Source organism: Marmota flaviventris, chromosome 18, assembly GCF_047511675.1.
Source record: "Marmota flaviventris isolate mMarFla1 chromosome 18, mMarFla1.hap1, whole genome shotgun sequence".
Lineage (NCBI taxonomy): Eukaryota > Metazoa > Chordata > Mammalia > Rodentia > Sciuridae > Marmota > Marmota flaviventris.
In genome coordinates, this window is record NC_092515.1 from 5547389 (window position 1) to 5565333 (window position 17945).

Here is a 17945-nt window from a genome sequence, read left to right on the forward strand (position 1 = left end):
TATTCAACCTTGGACACCCCTATCCATGCCCCTTTTTATAAAAGTGTCCAAAACCCCAGGTAGGCAACCTGTTAGCAGCCACCTGGATTGCTGTCCACTCCATGCCTCCAACCTCAGTGAGTGCTTTGGGAGCCACCAGCCTTTGCTTGAAGTTCATCTACATCTCATCTAGTTAGAAACAATTTCAACTCAGTATCTGAAAAGTTAACTTCTGAATAGCGATTGTAAATCACTTCCCAGGGAAAGGACTAGGAAATCCCAATTACGAGCATATTCACAGTCATGGTATGACTTTAGCTCAGATCAATGTTTTATTGGATTACAAATACTTTAGGCCAATTATTTCAGCATAATTGGGAATAGAGCCCTCTGTAATTCTCCAAAGCATCCTAATTTGATGAGTCCTTGGTTGCAAAACGACGAAGAACCAGAAGGTGGCGGTGTTGGACTATTTTCTCCCGCAGAATTTAGCTCCAGGGTCGCGCTCCGCAAAGGAACTTTGATTTCCGCAAAACCACAATTCTCTGACCTGGGAGGTCCTTGCCTCTCCTCTCGGTTTGGGCTTGGGCTCTCTCTCCCCGGACCTGCCCCAGCCTCCCGTCTCCTCCAGTCCTCCGTGGGGCCGTCCTCAGCGCTGACCTTGCCCTCCCTGCTCACAGCCCCCTTGGGGTTCCTCCTCCTCCAGCCCCTGGCCTGGCACTGAGGCTGGGGCTACCCGGCTCGCTCTGGTTTCTTTTAAAAACTCCCACCCGTCCCCGGTGGCCCCTCCGCTCTACATAGAACTCACATATACTCACACAGAACTCAAAGATGGTTTAAAATGCCACACGCCCATGCCTTTGCCCTGGCTGTCCCCCCGGCCTGCTGTACCCTTCCCACTTCAATTTAGTGTCCCCGCCTCCAAAGGCTTCCCCCAGGGCTCCCCACGCAGAGGGAAGGGAGCCCGTCCTGCGCACGCGCCCTCCCCGCCCCACTCTCCTCCGCGCGCTCGCAGGGCGGGCTGTGGTTTTAAACTCACGCCAACGGAGCCTCTTCTCCCTCTTCCCACTCCTCACCCCCACTTCAGGGTTCGACCACTTAAGATTTCTCAGTGTTCTGGGAGCTGTCAAGGCTGCATTTGGGCAACCACAGACACGTGGAGATTGATGGCCCTCGGCCGGCTGCCCTGCGCATCCCCGGGGAGCTTTTGAAATTCCCCGAGCCCAGCTTCACCTTGGACCACTTAAACCACCACGCCTGGGGATGGGCCCCGGCATCGATTTTATTTTAAAAGCTTCCCTTGGAGATACCAAGGTGCAGCCAGGGTCAAGAGGCATACCCGGATGCATTAAAAAAAGAAAAAAACACAGCCGTTCTCCCTTGGAGTTGAGCACACGTCAAAGTTGTGTGGCTGCATGGAAGACTCGGAATGTGGCGCAAAAATTAACTGAGTTTGGAAACATTTGGAAATTTGAAAACAAAGGTAGTTTCCCAGGGCCCGGCAGAGAAAGCTTGCTAAGAATGGACTTGAAGATTTGCGAGACAATGGGGTCAACAACCCACAGGCGCAGTGTGGTCTTATTCTGTTCCACCTGGAATAACCAGGGTGGGTGTCACCCTCCATCACCTGCCCAGTTCCAGGTGGCGCCTGTGTTTCTTTTCATCCAGACTCAGGCCTCTCCCTGTCTCAGAGCCGTCTCTCAGTCTCTGTCTCCCTGTCATCTGTCTGTCTGTCTGCCCCTCTCTCTTCCCACACTTCTCATTGGATACCAGCCCTATCTCTGCCTCCACCCAGCAGCCTGACCCGTCTGTCACCTCCCCCCTGCCCCAGCTCCCATCTGCTACCTGTGCCTGTGTGATTCCTCCCCAGGTGCCTGTTCCTCCCCCTGGCCTACCTTATCCACCCGCTGCTGCTCTCCCTGGGTCTCTGTGTCCCTCCCTTTCTGGCTCCTCTCTCTCTGGGTCTCTGTCCCTCTCCTCCCCTTCTGCCCACCACGCGGGACAGCCTCTCAGCTCAGCCCCGCCTTCTTCTCTGGAGGTGGAGGAGATGGGAATCTGCCCTCTCCCCTACTCACCAGCTGTCCCTAATGCCCCAGGAATTGCCTCTCAGGTCGCTGCAGGAGGGCTCAGCCCACCAGTCTCCTCCCCAGATGCTCCCCTGGGGCAGGACCAGAGGGACTGACACAGCTGTCGCCCGAGGGCCTGGGCCACACACACATAGAGCAAGGGGTTGAGGCAGCCACTGGCCACCACCAGGGTGAACCCCAAGGGTCTGAGAAGCACCCAGACGTCCCCCAGGTCCAGTCCAGCCTCCTGCATCCCCAGGAGCCTCAGGAGAAGCAGCAGGTGGAAGGGGAACCAGCAGAGAAACAGCATGGCCCTGGTGGCCCAGGGCATGCCCAGCAGTGGGGGCCGCCCCGTGAGCCTCGCCAACCACAGCCTGGCCCGCAGGAGGCTGTGGAAGGTGCTCAGCACCCCCAGGGGCACCCCAAGCCCAAACACCAGCTGGTCCAGCACGTGGCCCCAGGATCTGGAGCCCTGGCCTTGGCTGGGGAGCTGCCCTGCAGGTGTCCTGTTGTAGGGGTCAGCGGGGCTTGCCTGGTCCCTCAGGGCTCGCAGGGCTGACCCACCGAGGCCCAGCAGGAGGAGCCAGAACCCAGCGGCCCAGAAAACCACCTGGCGAGCCGTGTGGTGAGCCAGCGCCCAGGCAGGCTGCAGCAGGACAGCCTGGCAGTCAGCAGCCGCGCGGGTCAGCAGGCGGCCACTGGCGTAGAAGGTCAGGAAGGCCAGGCTGGGGTCCAGACGGCAGAAGGCAGCACCCAGGGGCCAGCAGGAGCGTGTCCAGGTGAGGGTCAGCGGCAGAAGGACTGTGAAGATGGCATCGGTGGTGGCCTGGTGGCCAAACCAGGCAGCCGACAAAGGGGAAGGCAGGAGGGGGCCCGCAGCCTTGATCAGCAGGCCGTGGCTGGTCACCTCCAGCAAGTAGGAGGTGAGTGCCACCAGGGAGTAGAGGAGGATGAGGGAGGCCCAGGGCAGGCACAGCGCCTCATGGGGAGCCAACCTCGGAGTCTCTGCAGGGTCCTCCATGGGCTGGATGATGCTGTGGGGACCCACAGGCCACCACATTAGTGTGACCTGCCGCCGTCCCCAGAACCGCCCAGGTCCTGCAGTCAGCCCCACTGTCCACCCAGAGGCCCGGGCATCATCCTCTCCTGTTCATCTCCCATCCTGGCTCTGCCCACGGCGCCCACCCCGTTCAGAACTCATTTTCCTCCCCAGCCTCCCTGCCTCCAGCCTCCTGCTCCAGCCCATCTTGGAATACTCCAGAGCTGACCTGTCCCTCCCCTGATGGCAGCCCTTCCGGTGCTCCCCAGCACCCCTGGACAAGGTCCCAGCCCCTCAGCCCAGGGTGGAAATCCTGGGAGGCTGTCCCTGTTCCCCACTGCCTCCTCTTCTGGCCTCCCCCCGCATCAGGCCTACAGGCTTCCGGAGCCAGCTCCTGCCCTTCAACCCTTCTGTCCTCCTACCTCCTGGACTCTGCATCTCCAAATCTCAGAGCCCTACCTGCCAGGTGGCTTCTCTGAGCAGCCCCTCCTCCAGGTGGAGAAACCAAAGCCCAGAAAGAGGGATTCAAAATCCCACTGCAAAGCCAACACCGTGGGACCCTGAGGCCTGGGTGTCGCCTCGGGGGATCTGTCTGCAAGGCCAGCTCTGTCTGCAGGCCTCACTGTATCCCCTCTGTTCCGTGGTGTCCTCCTCTGGCAGGTGGAGGGTAGGTGTCTTCCGGGTGTCTGAGCAGGAGCTAGTAACGTGGTCTCCCCAGAGGATTGGAAGTGGAACCTGTGGGCAGCTCACAGCGGAGGGAAGAGGAAGTGGGAGCCGGGGCCTGGCTGGGAATCAGAGAGGCCACTGAGTGGGGCTGAGCCTGGGCCTCGGTTTCCCCTCTGTGTATCCCCAGGGTGGTTTTGGCCCCTCCCCCGGCCTGCAGCCCTGCCTGTTGTAGCCCTGCCCACCATCTGCCTCCCAGCTCCCCACTTCCCTCTGCTCTGCAGTTCCCAGAATAAGCCACACCCCTCACACACACAGGCACAAACAGCACTGTCCCTGCTGTTACTCATCCCTTTGCTGAAGAAGCAAACTCCTATGCATCCTTCAAAACCCAATTGGGTGCCACTTTCCCTGGAAACCCTTCTCTGGCCACCACTCACCCCATCAGACTGGGTCAGGTACCACTGTCCTTGTATGCATCATGTCTCAGAGTGGGTTGGTGCTATGCCAAGGGCAAGGACTAAGTGTCCACTGAGAACAGACAGTGTGCGATGTCCTTTACATCATTTTAATTTCTTCCAAGATCCCCGTGAGGACGTTACTATTGCTGCCTGCATCTTACCAGGGGGAGACTGAGGCACAGAGCGAGCACAAGGAACTGAGCCGGCCAGGAAGTCAAAGGACTGAGGAAGGGATCTAGGGCCACCGACTGTGGCTGCATCATGTCATCCTGATGAAACCCGATAACTCCTTGAGCCACCAAACCCCACGAGGCCACAGGGCATGTTGGGAAAGGACGAGTAAAGGAACAGTCCTGTGTCCACCCTGCAGACTCCCACTCACCTAACAATGCCCCATTCACATGTCCCCCTCCAGGAAGAAGCAGAGTCCTGCCTGGAACCTCCTTCCCTCCCTCTCACTCCCTTGACCCCCCTCCACTGGAACCGTCTCAGTGTGTTTCCTGAACAACCCAGGAGCCCCCGAAGGCTGAGTCACATCCCCAGAATCATCCCGTCAGGGGTCTGAATGGCAGGCGGCTTGGGCACAAATTTACATGGACAGCTGATGGTCTGGAGATGGCCTGGAGGAGGTGGGGCTAAAACCAGGGGGGAAACAGCAAAACCTCGGGCCAGTTCTCCAGGGAAGAGCTTCGGGCTGCAGGCCCAGAGCACCGACCTCCCACCTGCTGACCCTCCCCTCGCTCTGGCCTCTGGTGTGACCCCAGCCCCATGCACACTCCTTGGCTGGAGAACCAGGGGTCCGTCAACGTGTGATGAATGATGACCATACTGGATCCACCCCACTGTCCTTATTTGCACCAGGCACCTCCAGGCCTGGACCCTGCAGTGCCAGCTGCCTGCGGCACCCTTCCTCCCGCAGCCTCCTGGATGCCTCCGGTGGGGTCTTCAGGTCTGCTCAGCATGTCCTGGTCCCCAAAAAGTCCCCAGGCCATGGGAGGGGGCAGTAGCCTCTCTTCCCTTGCTCTCCCCTAATCCCTCTTCCTATTGCTCATGACCAGCTATTGTCTTTAACTTGGGCCTCCTGCCAATCATTTGTGTCCCCCACCCCATGCTCTCACTTTGAAACGCCATCAGAGCAGGGACAGCAGGGGTTCCTTCCACTCTGTACCTGAGAGCGCTTGATGCTTCATAAAGACTGTTGAATGAGGTGAGCCGGGATCCCTGTGCCCACTGAGGTGGCAGATGGATGGCCCCCAGGAGGTCCCTGTTCTAACCCCTGGGACCCCGGGAATGTGTACCATGACTCAGCCAAGGGAAGCCAAGGCCACAGTGGCACTAAGGCTGCTGCTCTCGTCCTCTGACAACAGGGAGACCGTCTCGCGTGGTCCAGGTGGGCCTGATGTGGCCACAGAGGTCCTTGTGGGGAAGAGGAAGGGGAAAGAGTGGGAGCCAGGGACAGATGTAAAGAGGCCGTGGGGAACGTGGGCCCCTCGCCAGGCTGGGAAAGGCAGCTGACTCTCCTCAAGAGCCCAGAGAACTTTTTAGGACCTGTAAAATAATTTGTGTTGCTTGAAGCCCCCAAATTTGGATACTTTGTTACAGCAGCAAGAAGAAACCAATACACCCATTTTATAGACCAGCAAATGGAGACACTCGGAAGGTCACACAGTCACTTCATTGTTGAGTTTGCCTTTGGAAGGAGAAGGGGGTGGGGAGTTGGGGGCAGACTGCAGAGAAATGGGGTCTACACCCAAGATGGCTAAAGGGGGGACCTGGAGGGAGTGGCTAGGCAGTGGTGGCAGTGGGTAGGACAGGTACTGGGAAAGAGGAAGGAGCACCAAGAAGAGGGGAAGGAGTGGCTCCGGTGGACCTCAAACTGCCCGAGATGTGGAGGAGGAGGTGAAGCCAGGCAGGAGGAGGAGTGTCCTGGATCTGTACCCACTGCCAGGTTTCCCCCAGCAGGGCCCCCTGCCCTCCTGCAGTGTCTGCCCCATCACCTTCTCCAGCTCAGTGCCCTCCACGCTCAGGCCACCTCCTCTACCCCTGGACTCTGGGCGCAGCCTCCTCCTGGCCTCTGTCCACCCCCACCAGGGATCTTTCTACCCTCTGCCCTCCCTGCTTACAGACCTGTCATGGCTCCCAGCACCCCTGGCAAATCCCCCAGTCCCTCAGTCTGGGATCCAGCCCCCCCCTCGAGCCCCACCCCCGGCGCGGAGGTGGCAAGCCCTCTGCTACAGCCTGAGCACCTCTCTGGTGGTTGGTGCCCATCTCCATAGACTCAGTAGGCAAATTCAGTTAGAAGGTGGTCACATCGTCTCCTCATTGTATTCCACACGAACAAGAGTGGGCACCCGGAGCCCACGGGGCATCTGGCAGTGCTGCGGAAGCGGGTGGACGCCGGACTCCCACGGTCTTGAGTTCGAATCCCGGCCCTGGCAGCGCGTCCTGGGGAGGGGGGGGCACCGTGCACGAATTAGGCTCATACCTCGCAGCTGCTCTGCGAGGAGTAGAAGGCCCGGGGCGCTCAGACCGACGGTGTACGAGCGGGGAGGGCTCCTGCGCGGGGCTGGGGACGTGTCGGGGTGAGGAGTCTCATGACAGCTATTTTCCGACATTTGATGACAGACTGTCTCCCAAGGCTGGGAACATCTCAAACCAGGCCAGATTGGGGGCGACGCCTCCCCTCCCGCGTTGCCTGCGAGAAACAGAGGTAGTGATTAAGATCGCATAATTACCTCCTCCTGCCTGGGAGGCGAACCTCTCTCCTGCCTGGGATCTTGGGGTTAGGACTGCCTTCCCCTAGCTGCGCGCTCCGCCAGCGTAGAGGCTTCACGCTGCAGTCTCCACCCGTGGGAGGGACTTGCACCTACTATGTGCGGGGCCAACACGTGCGAGATCAGGGCTCCCCAGCAGGTGAAGGCTGCAGGCTCCCCAGAATGGAAAGTACCCCCGGCTGGAATGTCGACCCCGCCCCCAAGCTAACATTCAGGCCCCCCCTCTGGGATATGAGCCCTCCCACTTGGACATCAGCCCCTCCTCCTGGAGTGTTAGCTCCGCCCCCTGGACTCCAGCCCCTTCCCCAGGATGTCAGCCTCTCCACCTGGAATGTCAGTTCTTCAATTCAAGATCTTTGCCTCCTGCGCCATTTACCCTCCGGGTACTCTATGAGCGAAACTGAATGGGTTGATGCAGTCAGCCCCGTCAAGTGCTGTGCGACCTTCCGTGAGTGACTTTACCTCGCTGAGCCTAGAGTTTCCTCAGTTTCCTCGTCTGTATGAAGGACATCAAGGCAGTGCTGTCCCCATGGGTTGAGAGGCTGATGTCGGGGGCTCACAGGTTTATAAATCCCTGGACAGGATCTGGCACTCAGGAGGTCGTGATGGATGGAGGAGCGACTCGCCTCCTGTTGTCACAGCAGTCTGATGCGGTGAGGAGTTTCAGTCCCCACCGGGCGGAGGAGAAACCCGGGCTCCGGGAGGCGGTCCAGGGAAATGCCAGCCCCGGCGGGACCTTGCCCAGGAGCGCTCCCGAGCGCAGCCCCGCCTGGCCACGCCGCCAGCTCCCCCGCCACCAGAGACCACCGCCCCCGCAAGGAGAGTCCCGCAGCGGGCCCTGAAAGCCACCGTCTACTTGAGAGAACGCGTCGCCGCACTCATTAGAAAATCAATGCAAATTAAAAACCTCCCCGGGATCCACTTTCCCTGGAGAAGGCGAGGAGCAGAGAGTCTGACTCGCGGTTGCGTTGGCGAAGCCAGCCGTGGAAACAGCTTTGCGGAGCGGCGCTGTGTGGCGGTGTCTGGCGACACGGAACACGCCCTCTGACCCTGCAGTTCCCCGCCGAGGAGCTCGTTCTAACAGGTGTCACCGCTGATCGTCGCAGACTCGTCGCGCCTCCTCGGTGCCGGCAGCCACCCGGGCGCCTCACCCACACTAACAGGAGAACTCCTCGCGGCGACCCTTTGCCTGAGGCCCCATCAGTGTCCCCATTTTACACGGGTGGAAACCAAGGCGTGGAGGGCGGGAGCGGCTTGCCTGGTGTCCCCAACAATAAATGACCATGTCTTCGTGTGGACTAAGACTTTTTTGGGACTCAAAAAAGTACATAAATGTTAAGGGATTTTATTGCTAGGAGTGTGTGTGTGTGTGTGTGTGTGTGTGTGTGTGTGTGAGAGAGAGAGAGAGAGAGAGAGAGAGAGAAATTTGAAGATAAATGAAAAAGAATAACAATTTCCCTCCAAGAACCATCTTCTTATCCTTGCCCACACCTTTTCCTTAATTTCCTCATTAACCTCTATTAAGGTTGATGTTTCCTTTCAACTTTTGGTGCATTCATTTTATTGTTCTTTTTCTACTTTCTGGAATGGTTTGCTTTACTAATTTCCTTTTGGACTTTTGTTTTTCCCCTATTAAAATTTAGAGCTACAGATTGTCCTCTAGGCACTGCCTTGGTCCTCCCTCGGCCAGTTTGGGTGGGCAGTGTTTCTAAATCAGGCAAACTTGAGTTTTGATTATGGTTGAACACAGGAGGTACTGATAAAGGTGTTTTGCAACTATGTCCAAGGCAATAGGAGTGGGAATTTTGGGTCCTTCCTCATATTGGATTTTTAATTTCCAATGTGGCCTGTGTTACTTCTACTATGCGGGATCATTCTAGGCTGTGCTTATGACCTAAATCAACCAGTTTGGGGTGGGGAAAGAATACCATTGTAGAATCTTGATTTTTTTTAATGCTCTAAAGCTCATAATTGGGACAGTTAGGAAATTTGAATATGGACTTTTGTTAGATCATATCATGTTAAAGTTCTTAAGGAGAAGAGTGAAGTTATGGTTGTGCAGGGAAAATGCCCTTGTTCTTAGTGGCACAGGCTGAAGAATTTATAAGTGACACCTAATGTCCTATTTGCACCTACTTTCAAAAGTTTCAAAATTTTCTGGAGCTGCCTGTAAACACGGCCCCTTAAGGACAGCACCTTGTCAGGGCTCCCTTCCCTGTGTCTCTGTCTTGGCTTCCTACATGGTGGAGGTGCGATAATGTACACATGCAGGTGTGTGGAAAGGAAGTGGGAAGAGAGAGGGAACATGGGAACATCTGTGGGGTGGAAAATATTAACATCTGGGAACTTTATAGGAACCAGGTAACTGAATGGTAACCAGTATTGTACTGATAATCATACCTTAGAAGTTTTTCAAATGAAATCTTTTGTTTTTTTAAAAAAATTTTTTTCAGTTGTAGTTGGACACAATACCTTTATTTATTTATGTTTATGTGGTGCTGAGGATTGAACCCAGCACCTTGCACATGCTAGGCGAGCACTCTACTGCAACCTCAGCCCATAAAAGACAAGTGTTTACAACAAAGTTTGGAACAGAGGTCACCTTTAGAGTTGGAGGAGTGATTGGGAGGAGGAGGAAGAGGAGGAGGAGGAGGGGGAGGAGGAGGAGGAGGAGGAGGAAGAGAACCCTGGAGTAGTGTTTTATTCTGTGACCTGGCTAAGTCGGGCTCGCATGGTTTTTCACTTGGTGATCAATCAATTAATTCTCCCAGTTCTTTTTTTTTTTCAATGTTCTCCAGAATGTGTGTTAGATAGAATAATTTTCCAACTTTCAAAGATACATTGCAGCAAGCTCGAAGCAATCTAGACACCCATCAGTAGGGGTTGGGTGAAATACCTTTAGGCACAATATATCTACATAAGAGAACACTTGGCCCCACCACTGAGAAACCATGTGGCAGCCTCACAGACATTTATAAGCAGCCGTCTCTTAGACCCACTCTTGTTTGTTTGTTTGTTTGCAGTGCATGGGATTGGAATCAGGGTTTCCTGCATGTCAGGCAAGCACTCTACCACTGAGCCACATCCCTAGTCCCTAGACTCTTAATAGAACACACATGGTGTGGGATAATGTACTTGGCATGTTCTGTTTGTGTTAAAAATAATTGTGCATGGGTAGGCTATCTGGAAGGATATGCAAGAAGGTGATGTCATCTCCAGGGAGGAAGAGTAGGCATGGAGGATGAGGAGTAGGAGTGAGAGTTTCTTTTTTGCCATGTGCCTACACCGCTTTAAAGTTTTGGTTTGTTTTTAATAAGCCACTTCCTGCAGTTAGTGTTTTTCAAGGTGCCTCCATCCTTCCCGTCACCGGGGTACCGGGTCATTTAGTCCTATCCTCACCCATGAATATGGAAGCATTTGGTCCCATTTTACAGAGTTGGTCAACTAAGGCTCTGAGTGGCAGAGTTTCAGAACACGTCAGAGCTGGGCCAGAGATGCCACTAAGAATTGGGACAAGTAGTGTGATGGTGTCTGGTTTGGATGGTTTTTTGTTTGTTTGTTTGTTTTTCCTCTCCCTAGAACTAAGGGAATGGTGCCCCACGACTAGGAACCACTAGCATCTCTATCCCTGGAGAGAAGCATTCATGGCATGTATCAGCAAGGGCCGCTCTGGGTTTCCAGTAAGAGCAAGTCTGACTCTAAGTGGCTTTGGCAATACGAAAACTGATTACCTCCCTTCATCCAGTTCCAGAGGTTGGTGGCCCAACAGGTACAGGTCCATTCAGCTGCTGCAGCACAGACACCAGGTGACAGTGGCTCCAGGGAACTGGAATTTGAGCTCTCTCTTCATAGCCCGGGTGTGAACATCCCAGGGCTGGCATGAGCTCTCCTTGGGGACACATAGCTTCCCATGTGGCTTGCCACAGTGGTTGCTGTGCAGATTGTAAAAAAAAAAAAAAATGGCCCCAGTTCTGCATGCCGCTCAGAATCCATGGCCTTTTGCAATGTCGCTTTGCGGATTTTCCGATTGAGAGGTGGAACCTCTCACCTGGTCTAGGCTGGCGTGTGACTTGTTTTGACCAGTAGGAATGATGGTCACCTGTGCAAAGTTCCAAGCTTTATGTCCTGCTTTTCTCACTCTTAAAACCCTCCTCGTGGGCTGGGGATGTGGCTCAGTGGTAGAGCACTTGCCTAGCAGCACAGGACCCTGGGTCTAATCCCCAGTACCCCCTAAAAATCAAATAAAACAAAACCTCTCCATATAAATGCCACATTAAAAAAAAAAAGTCACTCTGCGGGACAATAGGAACTATATGGCTTGGCCAATCCCATTATCCAAATTGACCAGCCACCCCTCCCAGAATCATTTAGCAGGTCCACAGGTGCATGAGGGGGTCCAACTAAGACAAGAAAACTGCTCAACTGAGCCCAGTCTAAATTTCTTAACCACAGAAATCATAAAAGGTTGTGATTCTAAGCTTTTCAATTTGGGGAGTGTTTGTTCCACAGTAAAAGCTAACTGATCCATTCACTGTCTAGTCACATGGAGAAAGGAAGGGGCAAGCCCCATTCATTTAAAGGCACTTCAAGGAAGTCACACTGATGATATCCACTCCATCCTACTGGCCAGAAAGGAGTCCCATGGATGCCTCTACTTGCTACAGTTACTGGAAAATGTAGTCTTTTCTTTCTTTCTTTTTTTTTTTATTTGTCTGTCTGTATTTCCTCCTTCTTTCTTTCTTTCTTTTCAACCACATGTCCAGCTTAAAGCAGATAAAACTGTTGTAAAGAAAGGGAATGAGGGCTGAGGTCGTAGCTCAGTGGTAGAGTGCTTGTCCTGCATGTGTGAGGCCCTGGGTTCGATCCCCAGCACCACACAAAAATAAACAAATAAAGATAAAGATCTTGTGTCCATCTACATCTAAAAAAAAATAAAAATTAAAGGACTGGTGGGGAATACCTAGCTGTCCCTTAGGTGAGGGACTGCTGGGGAGACTTCCTAAAGAAGAGGCAGATCCTTGGAAGCCGGCCTAAGTTAGGGTTTGCAAGCTATGGAGGGAGATTTCCAGCTGCTACTCGGAGGTTCCCATTGTCCTCTGGAGACTTCATCTCTGGGACAGGATGATTGATGAATCCCTCATCGCCAAACGCTCTGGCCAGGGCAGAAGGCAAAGACTGAAAAAATTTTTCTTGGAAATCTCTGCCAATAAAGACATAAAGAAAGGGGTTGAGGCAGCTGTTGAGGCAGCCCAGGGAGAAGGCAGCCCACAGGACGAGCATCATCTTAGGCCAGTGGGATTGCTTTTGCATCACCAGTAGCCCTGACTGGACCAGGAGCGCCATGTTGAATGGGAACCAGAAGAGGAAGAAGGCATTCACTAGCACCAGCAGCATTCTCTTCGGCCTGCTGCTATGGACCCAGCCTACCTGCCGGAGCTTGGCCTGGATGAGGTGGGCACAGGTGCCAATGATCACCAAGGGCACCAAGAAGCCCAGCAGGAAGTGAGTGATGGCCACGGCCATCTGTCCCTTCCAAGACGTTGGCTCCCCATCCCGGGTGACCTCGTTCTGTAAGTTGAACTTGAAGTAGCAGTAGTCACATCCATTCACTTTTCCAGTGGCCCGGAATTTCAGGTAGGGAGAGCACGCCGTGGCAGCCAGGAGCCACACACCGAGGGCCAGCCAACTGGCCCGTCGTGCGGTGCGGTGGTTTTGGGCCCAGACAGGGTAGAGAACAGAGAGGCAACGGTCCACGGAGATAAGGACCAGGAAGTAGATGCTGGCGAAGAGGTTCAGGGCCAGAAAGGCCATGTAGAGCTTGCAGACCAGATTGTCGAGGGGCCACTGGCCGAAGGCAACATTGTGGATGGCGATGGGCAGGAACAGCAAGCCCGAGAAATCAGCAAGGGCCAGGTTGAAGAACCAGATGGTGGTGACGGTCCGGGCCATTCGGAAGACGGTCATCCACAGCACCAGCCCGTTGCCCAGCACACCCATGGCGAAGGACACGGACAGCACTGCTGTGGTCAGCTGGCGGAGGTACCCCATCTGCTCAGGCTGGCACTCGGAAGCACTCATCTTTCTAGAAGAGGAATCATCTCATGTCAGAGCCAGAGGCTGCTTTTCACTAGAGCCCACAGTCCCCTGGAAGACCCCAGTCGTCCATTCCTCCATTCAGTAACTTTTTATTGTCTGGGAGTGGGGGCACAGGCCTGTAATCCCAGTGGCTCAGAAGGCTGAGGCAGGAGGATCACGAGTTCAAAGCCCACCTCAGCAAGGCCCTAAGCAACTCAGGGAGACCCTGTCTCTAAATAAAGCACAAAAAAGGGCTGGGATGTGGCTCAGTGGTTGAGTGCCTCTGGGTTCAATGCCTGGTGCCAAAATAATAATAATTTTTTATTGAGTGCCGTTTATATCACAATGATATTCTTCTAGGTACGGGAGATGAGTAATGTAGCAAGGCAAGCCTTCACAAAACTTGTAGCCTAGGAAAGTATGTCAGACGTAACACCTAAAATAAGTAAATCCGTGATGAACTGCTTTAGAAGATGACATGTTATGGGGGAAAGTCAAAAGGAGCGGTTCTGATTTTTGGTAATATTAGCGCAGCTTTTTCAAAGAGTCCTAGAGTCAAAAAAATTACAAACACTAGACAACAATATCAAAGATCAATCTACCGATCGAAAACACTGGAGAGTAATCAAAATTAGGCATAAACTAGACGAGAATCTCCCCAATGGAGGGTTTTAGTTTGCATCTTTTGTGTATGCTCACTATGCTGACCCTACAGCTCCCAGATGCAGTGGTGCACGCCCGTAATCCCAGCAGTCTGGGAGGATGAGACAGGAGGATCCCGAGTTCAAAGCCAGCCTCAGCACAAGTGAGGTGCTGAGCAAATCAGTGAGACCCTGTCTCTAAATAAAATAGGGCTGGGGATGTGGCTCAATGGTTTAGTACCCTTGAATTCAATCCCCAGTACCAGAAAAGAAGAAAAATTCTACCTGCCCAGCTGATTTGTGTTATGCGAGGACAGAGATAAGAGCAAGGAAATTGGCCATAAAGATAGTAGGAGGAAGAGAACTGGGGAAGGAAGCCACCCATTGGATAAACACCAAAATCTGCATTCAAAGCCCATCCAAACCTTTTCCTGACTAAATTATGCATGTCTGGGGGAGACACCAAGATGCCTGGTGGAAAAGGAACAGTTGAAATTAGAAATTCCAGAGCACAGATTTCAACCATCGACCACAGAGGTGACCCAGACTTTGGGGTTTCAGTCCAGCCAACTTAATTGTCTGCCAAAACAAAAGTCACTTTTCAAAGGAACATAACACAATGCAGATTCTCAATGTCACTCATGATCTCCAATCTGTGTGTGAAAACCTCTAGACATGTGAAGTAACAGAGATGTACAGGCCACGCTCAAGAAAAAAGCAGCATTACAAAAACCCTGGGGTGACATGGATAGTGTAACACACAAGGATGTTAAATCACCTGATACAAATGTGTTCGAAGACTTCAAGGAAAAGGTATTCGTAATAAACAAACTGGAGGCCCACCGCCTGCTTAGAGGTCACTCTGGACGTCTTGACCAGAAAAACTGCTGACCTTCAGAATCAGAATATCCTGAAATTAGGATGTTCTCTCCAAGGCTGACTGAGAGACAAGGAAGCACAGATCGCTCCCCTCAGCTGTTTGCAAAATGCTGTGCTCATTCCCTTTTAATTCTATCTAGAGTTCCAGCTTGCTGGCACAGAGAACTGCTTGCTAAAATAATAAAATCGAGCAGCTCAGCACTCACGGCAGCTTTTAATCACATCTCTGGTTCTATGCTCCTGAGAACATGCCTGCTTGTTCATTTATCTCTAGTTCTGGGTTCCTTAGAACACCGTACCATTGTTCATTCCTCCTATTAAAAAAATAAAATGCTGCTCAGCCTGGGACTTCCCTTCATCCTGAGTGAAGTCACCTGATCCCCCGCTTTAAAACAACTTTGTCTCTGTGTCATTGTTCACTTGATGTGTCCAGGGTTCAGCTGGTCTGGCCTGGCAAATAAATAGTGTGGGTATTCTAGTAGAAAAGAGGAACTATAAAAAGAGAAGTAACCAACAATTCTAGATATGAACAGTTGAGATTTCATCAAATGGAAATATGGGCTTCAGAGGTGGGAAATGACCTCGGTGAACTTGAAGATAGATCAGTAGAAATGTCCCAACCGGAAAGATGAAGGAAAAAAAAAATTAAAGAAAAATGACTAGGCCATCCGAGACGCTGTGGAACAATACAAGTCAGTCCACCCTAGAAGTAGTGGGATTTCAGGGCAGAAAAAGCAAATGAGACAGAGAAGTCTTTGCAAAATAAATAAATAAATGAATAAATAAATAAATAACCCTAAATATACCAAAGTTAGCAAAAGACATTGTCTTACAGATCCAAGAATTTCAACGAAGTCCAAGCAGAATAAATACAAGAAAATCACTCCCAAGGCACAGTGCAGGAAGAAGAATGAACTCCAAAGATAAAGAGGCCATTTTGAAAAAAAGCTCCATAAAAATGACACTTTACATAAAGCAAAACGTTGATATGAATATGAGCTGACCGATCACAGTGGGGGGGGCCATGAATGGAATGGTGACTCGTATTTCTAAGGTGCTAAAAGAAAAAGGGGAAAAAAGTCCATTTGGGATTTTACGACCTGTGAAGATATCCTTCAACAATGAAGGACATTTTCAAGTAAAACAAGTTGAGATGATTGACGGTGAGCCGACCACAAGGAAGGCTAGAGGAAGCTCTGGGGGCTGGAAGGAAATGATAGCAAATGGTAACACGTTTCTCAGGAAGAAAGAAGAGGGTGAAATGCTTTCTTAGAAAATCCAGGTAAAGGAGGGGCATTGGGAATGTGGAGGCTGGGGCAGAAGAGGAAAGGCTCAGGACACACCCTGAAAGATTGATTGATTGATGATTGATTGATTGATTTGGCTACAACCCCCAAATCTGTCTCACTCAGGCCCGGAGCAATGAAGTGAGCCTTCTATGGACTGAGACCTCTGAAACCATGAGCCCCAAACGAACTTCTCCTCTTCTACAATTGTTGTTGCCAGGTCTTTTGGTCACAGTGGTGACACAGCTGAGAAGGGACGGACACCCAGAATGCATCTAAGGAGCTCAACCCAGCAGCAAAAAATAATCTGGTTCCCTCAATGGACAAACGATGGGAGCAGACATTTGTCAAAGGAAGGTCTACAAATTGCCAGCAAGTGCGTGAGAAAATGCTCAGTCCTTGATCATCAGCAAAATGCAAATGGAAACCGCAATGGGACACCACCTCACCCTGGTTAGAAGAGCTGCCATCAAAAAGAAAAAGGAACAACGCTGGAGAGTTCAGAGAAGGGGAGCCGCACACACTGCTGGTGGGGATGTAAGAAACAGAGCCGCCTCCTGGTCTGGTGGGCCGCTACTGGTGCAGACCCAAAGGAAACCAGGCAATAAGTCGAGGAGTCGCCTGCACCCGCGTGTTTATTGAGATGCCGACAAGAAATCAAGTTAGGTGTCCATAAGCAGTGGAATATTATTCAGCCATGAGAAGAGCAGTGAGAGTGACAGCAGAGAGGGAAGAGGCCTGACCATGTAGGACACTGTGGGTCCTGGTGAGGACTCCCACAGCTTTCCCCCTGGGAGCCACCAGAGCCTTTTTTTTTTGTTCAATTTGTTTTTATTCCTCTCCAGAGCCTGCCGGTACCCCCAATCTCCCTTCACTTACCACATCCCAGCTTCCCTGCTCCGTGTCCATTGCTGAGACTCACCTTGTCCTCTCTTGCCTCAGGGCCTTGGCACATGCTCCGCCCTCTGTCCTGACACCCTTCTTTCCCCTGCCTTTTGTTTTCAAACTCCTTCTTGATTTCTCAGTGTAGATCTCACTTTGTCCCCCAAGCCTTCCCTGGTCACCTTAACTAAAGCCAGGCTCTCCCCTGGGAACTTTTTAGAAATGAAGGGATTGCTATGGGCAGCCATGTCTACATGATTCACATCCTTCCTCTCGGGTCCCCAGTGATCTCTGAGTTCTGTCAAAATGAGGCCCGTGTGGGGCTGGATCACCAGCTCCCAGTGCACAGTAGGCGGTCAATCAGTAATTGGAGGGTGGGTTAAAGGCAATCTCCTGCTGGGTGCGGTGGCCCTTGCAACCCAGGAGGCTGAGGCAGGAGATTCACAAGTTTGAGGCCAGTCTCGGCAACTTAGCTAGATCCTGTCTCAAAAAAAAATAAAATTTTTTTTTAAAGGGGCTGGGGGTGTGGCTCAGTGGTTAAGTGCCCCTGGGTTCAGACTCTGGTACCAAAAAAAAAAGCAATCTTTGCCATTGGAAGGTGGATTCTCACCCATTTCACCTAGAAACACACCGTGAGCGGGTGCTGGGTGCCAGACACCACCCCACTCGCTGGGCCCAGCGGTGGGCCTCAGGATTCCAGGATTCCAGGATTCCACACCCACCTCAGGTGCCAGACACCGCCCCATGCCCTGGGCCTCAGTGGGCAGACCTGAGAGGCAGGAGAAAGCTCTTCCCGGGAGGTGACCCAGAAGGGCAGCCTCCCTGTCACCTCCCTCTGTGCACACCGCACCTATGCCTGAGACCCCTCCCAACAAACCCCGGTCCCTTGTCACCCACCGTGTCCGAGGGTGGGAGTGGGGTCCAGGGCTCCGCCTGCCTCCAACGTCTGCCCCCGCAGCTGCCAGCCAGGAGCCCAGGTTGGGAACAGGAAGCAGCTAGTGAATTTGCAGGGACAGATAAGGGTTCAGGAGAGTCTTGAGCAAGAGCTCTGGTGGCCCCAGAGATCAATATCAGAGTGTGTGAAGGGCCTGTCCCTAGATGTGGGTCCCAATAGGCTCAGGGCCTGGGAGCGAGCAGGAGTCCCTCCAGCTCCCTGCTCTGCCCTTCCTGGCGTCCTGAGGTGAGTTCAGATATGCAAAG

General features: G+C 52.8%; 2 protein-coding genes across 3 annotated transcripts; both read right to left on the reverse strand.

Moving 5' to 3' along the window:
* Nucleotides 1-2085: 2085 nt before the first annotated feature.
* LOC114079198 (chemerin-like receptor 1) lies at nt 2086-3627 on the reverse strand. The gene is made up of 2 exons (XM_027920341.2): nt 3544-3627; nt 2086-3079 (listed from the first exon to the last, which is right to left on the reverse strand). Exon 2 carries the CDS (start codon nt 3064-3066, stop codon nt 2086-2088), a length of 981 nt encoding a protein of 326 aa, XP_027776142.2. The 5' UTR covers nt 3067-3079; nt 3544-3627.
* Nucleotides 3628-10822: 7195 nt separating this feature from the next.
* On the reverse strand, nt 10823-17709 carry Gpr32 (G protein-coupled receptor 32). Of its 2 annotated transcripts, XR_003580457.2 has the most exons (3): nt 17643-17709; nt 11943-13064; nt 10859-10914 (listed from the first exon to the last, which is right to left on the reverse strand). XR_003580457.2 is itself a non-coding variant. In XM_027920486.2 (2 exons), the coding sequence occupies exon 2, from the start codon at nt 13058-13060 to the stop codon at nt 12032-12034; it is 1029 nt and encodes a 342-aa protein (XP_027776287.2). In that variant the 5' UTR covers nt 13061-13064; nt 17643-17709; the 3' UTR covers nt 10823-12031. The 2 variants fall into 2 exon arrangements, 1 of the variants encoding a protein (XP_027776287.2); XM_027920486.2 differs by having other exon boundaries at nt 10823-13064.
* Between the last annotated feature and the right edge of the window lie 236 nt (nt 17710-17945).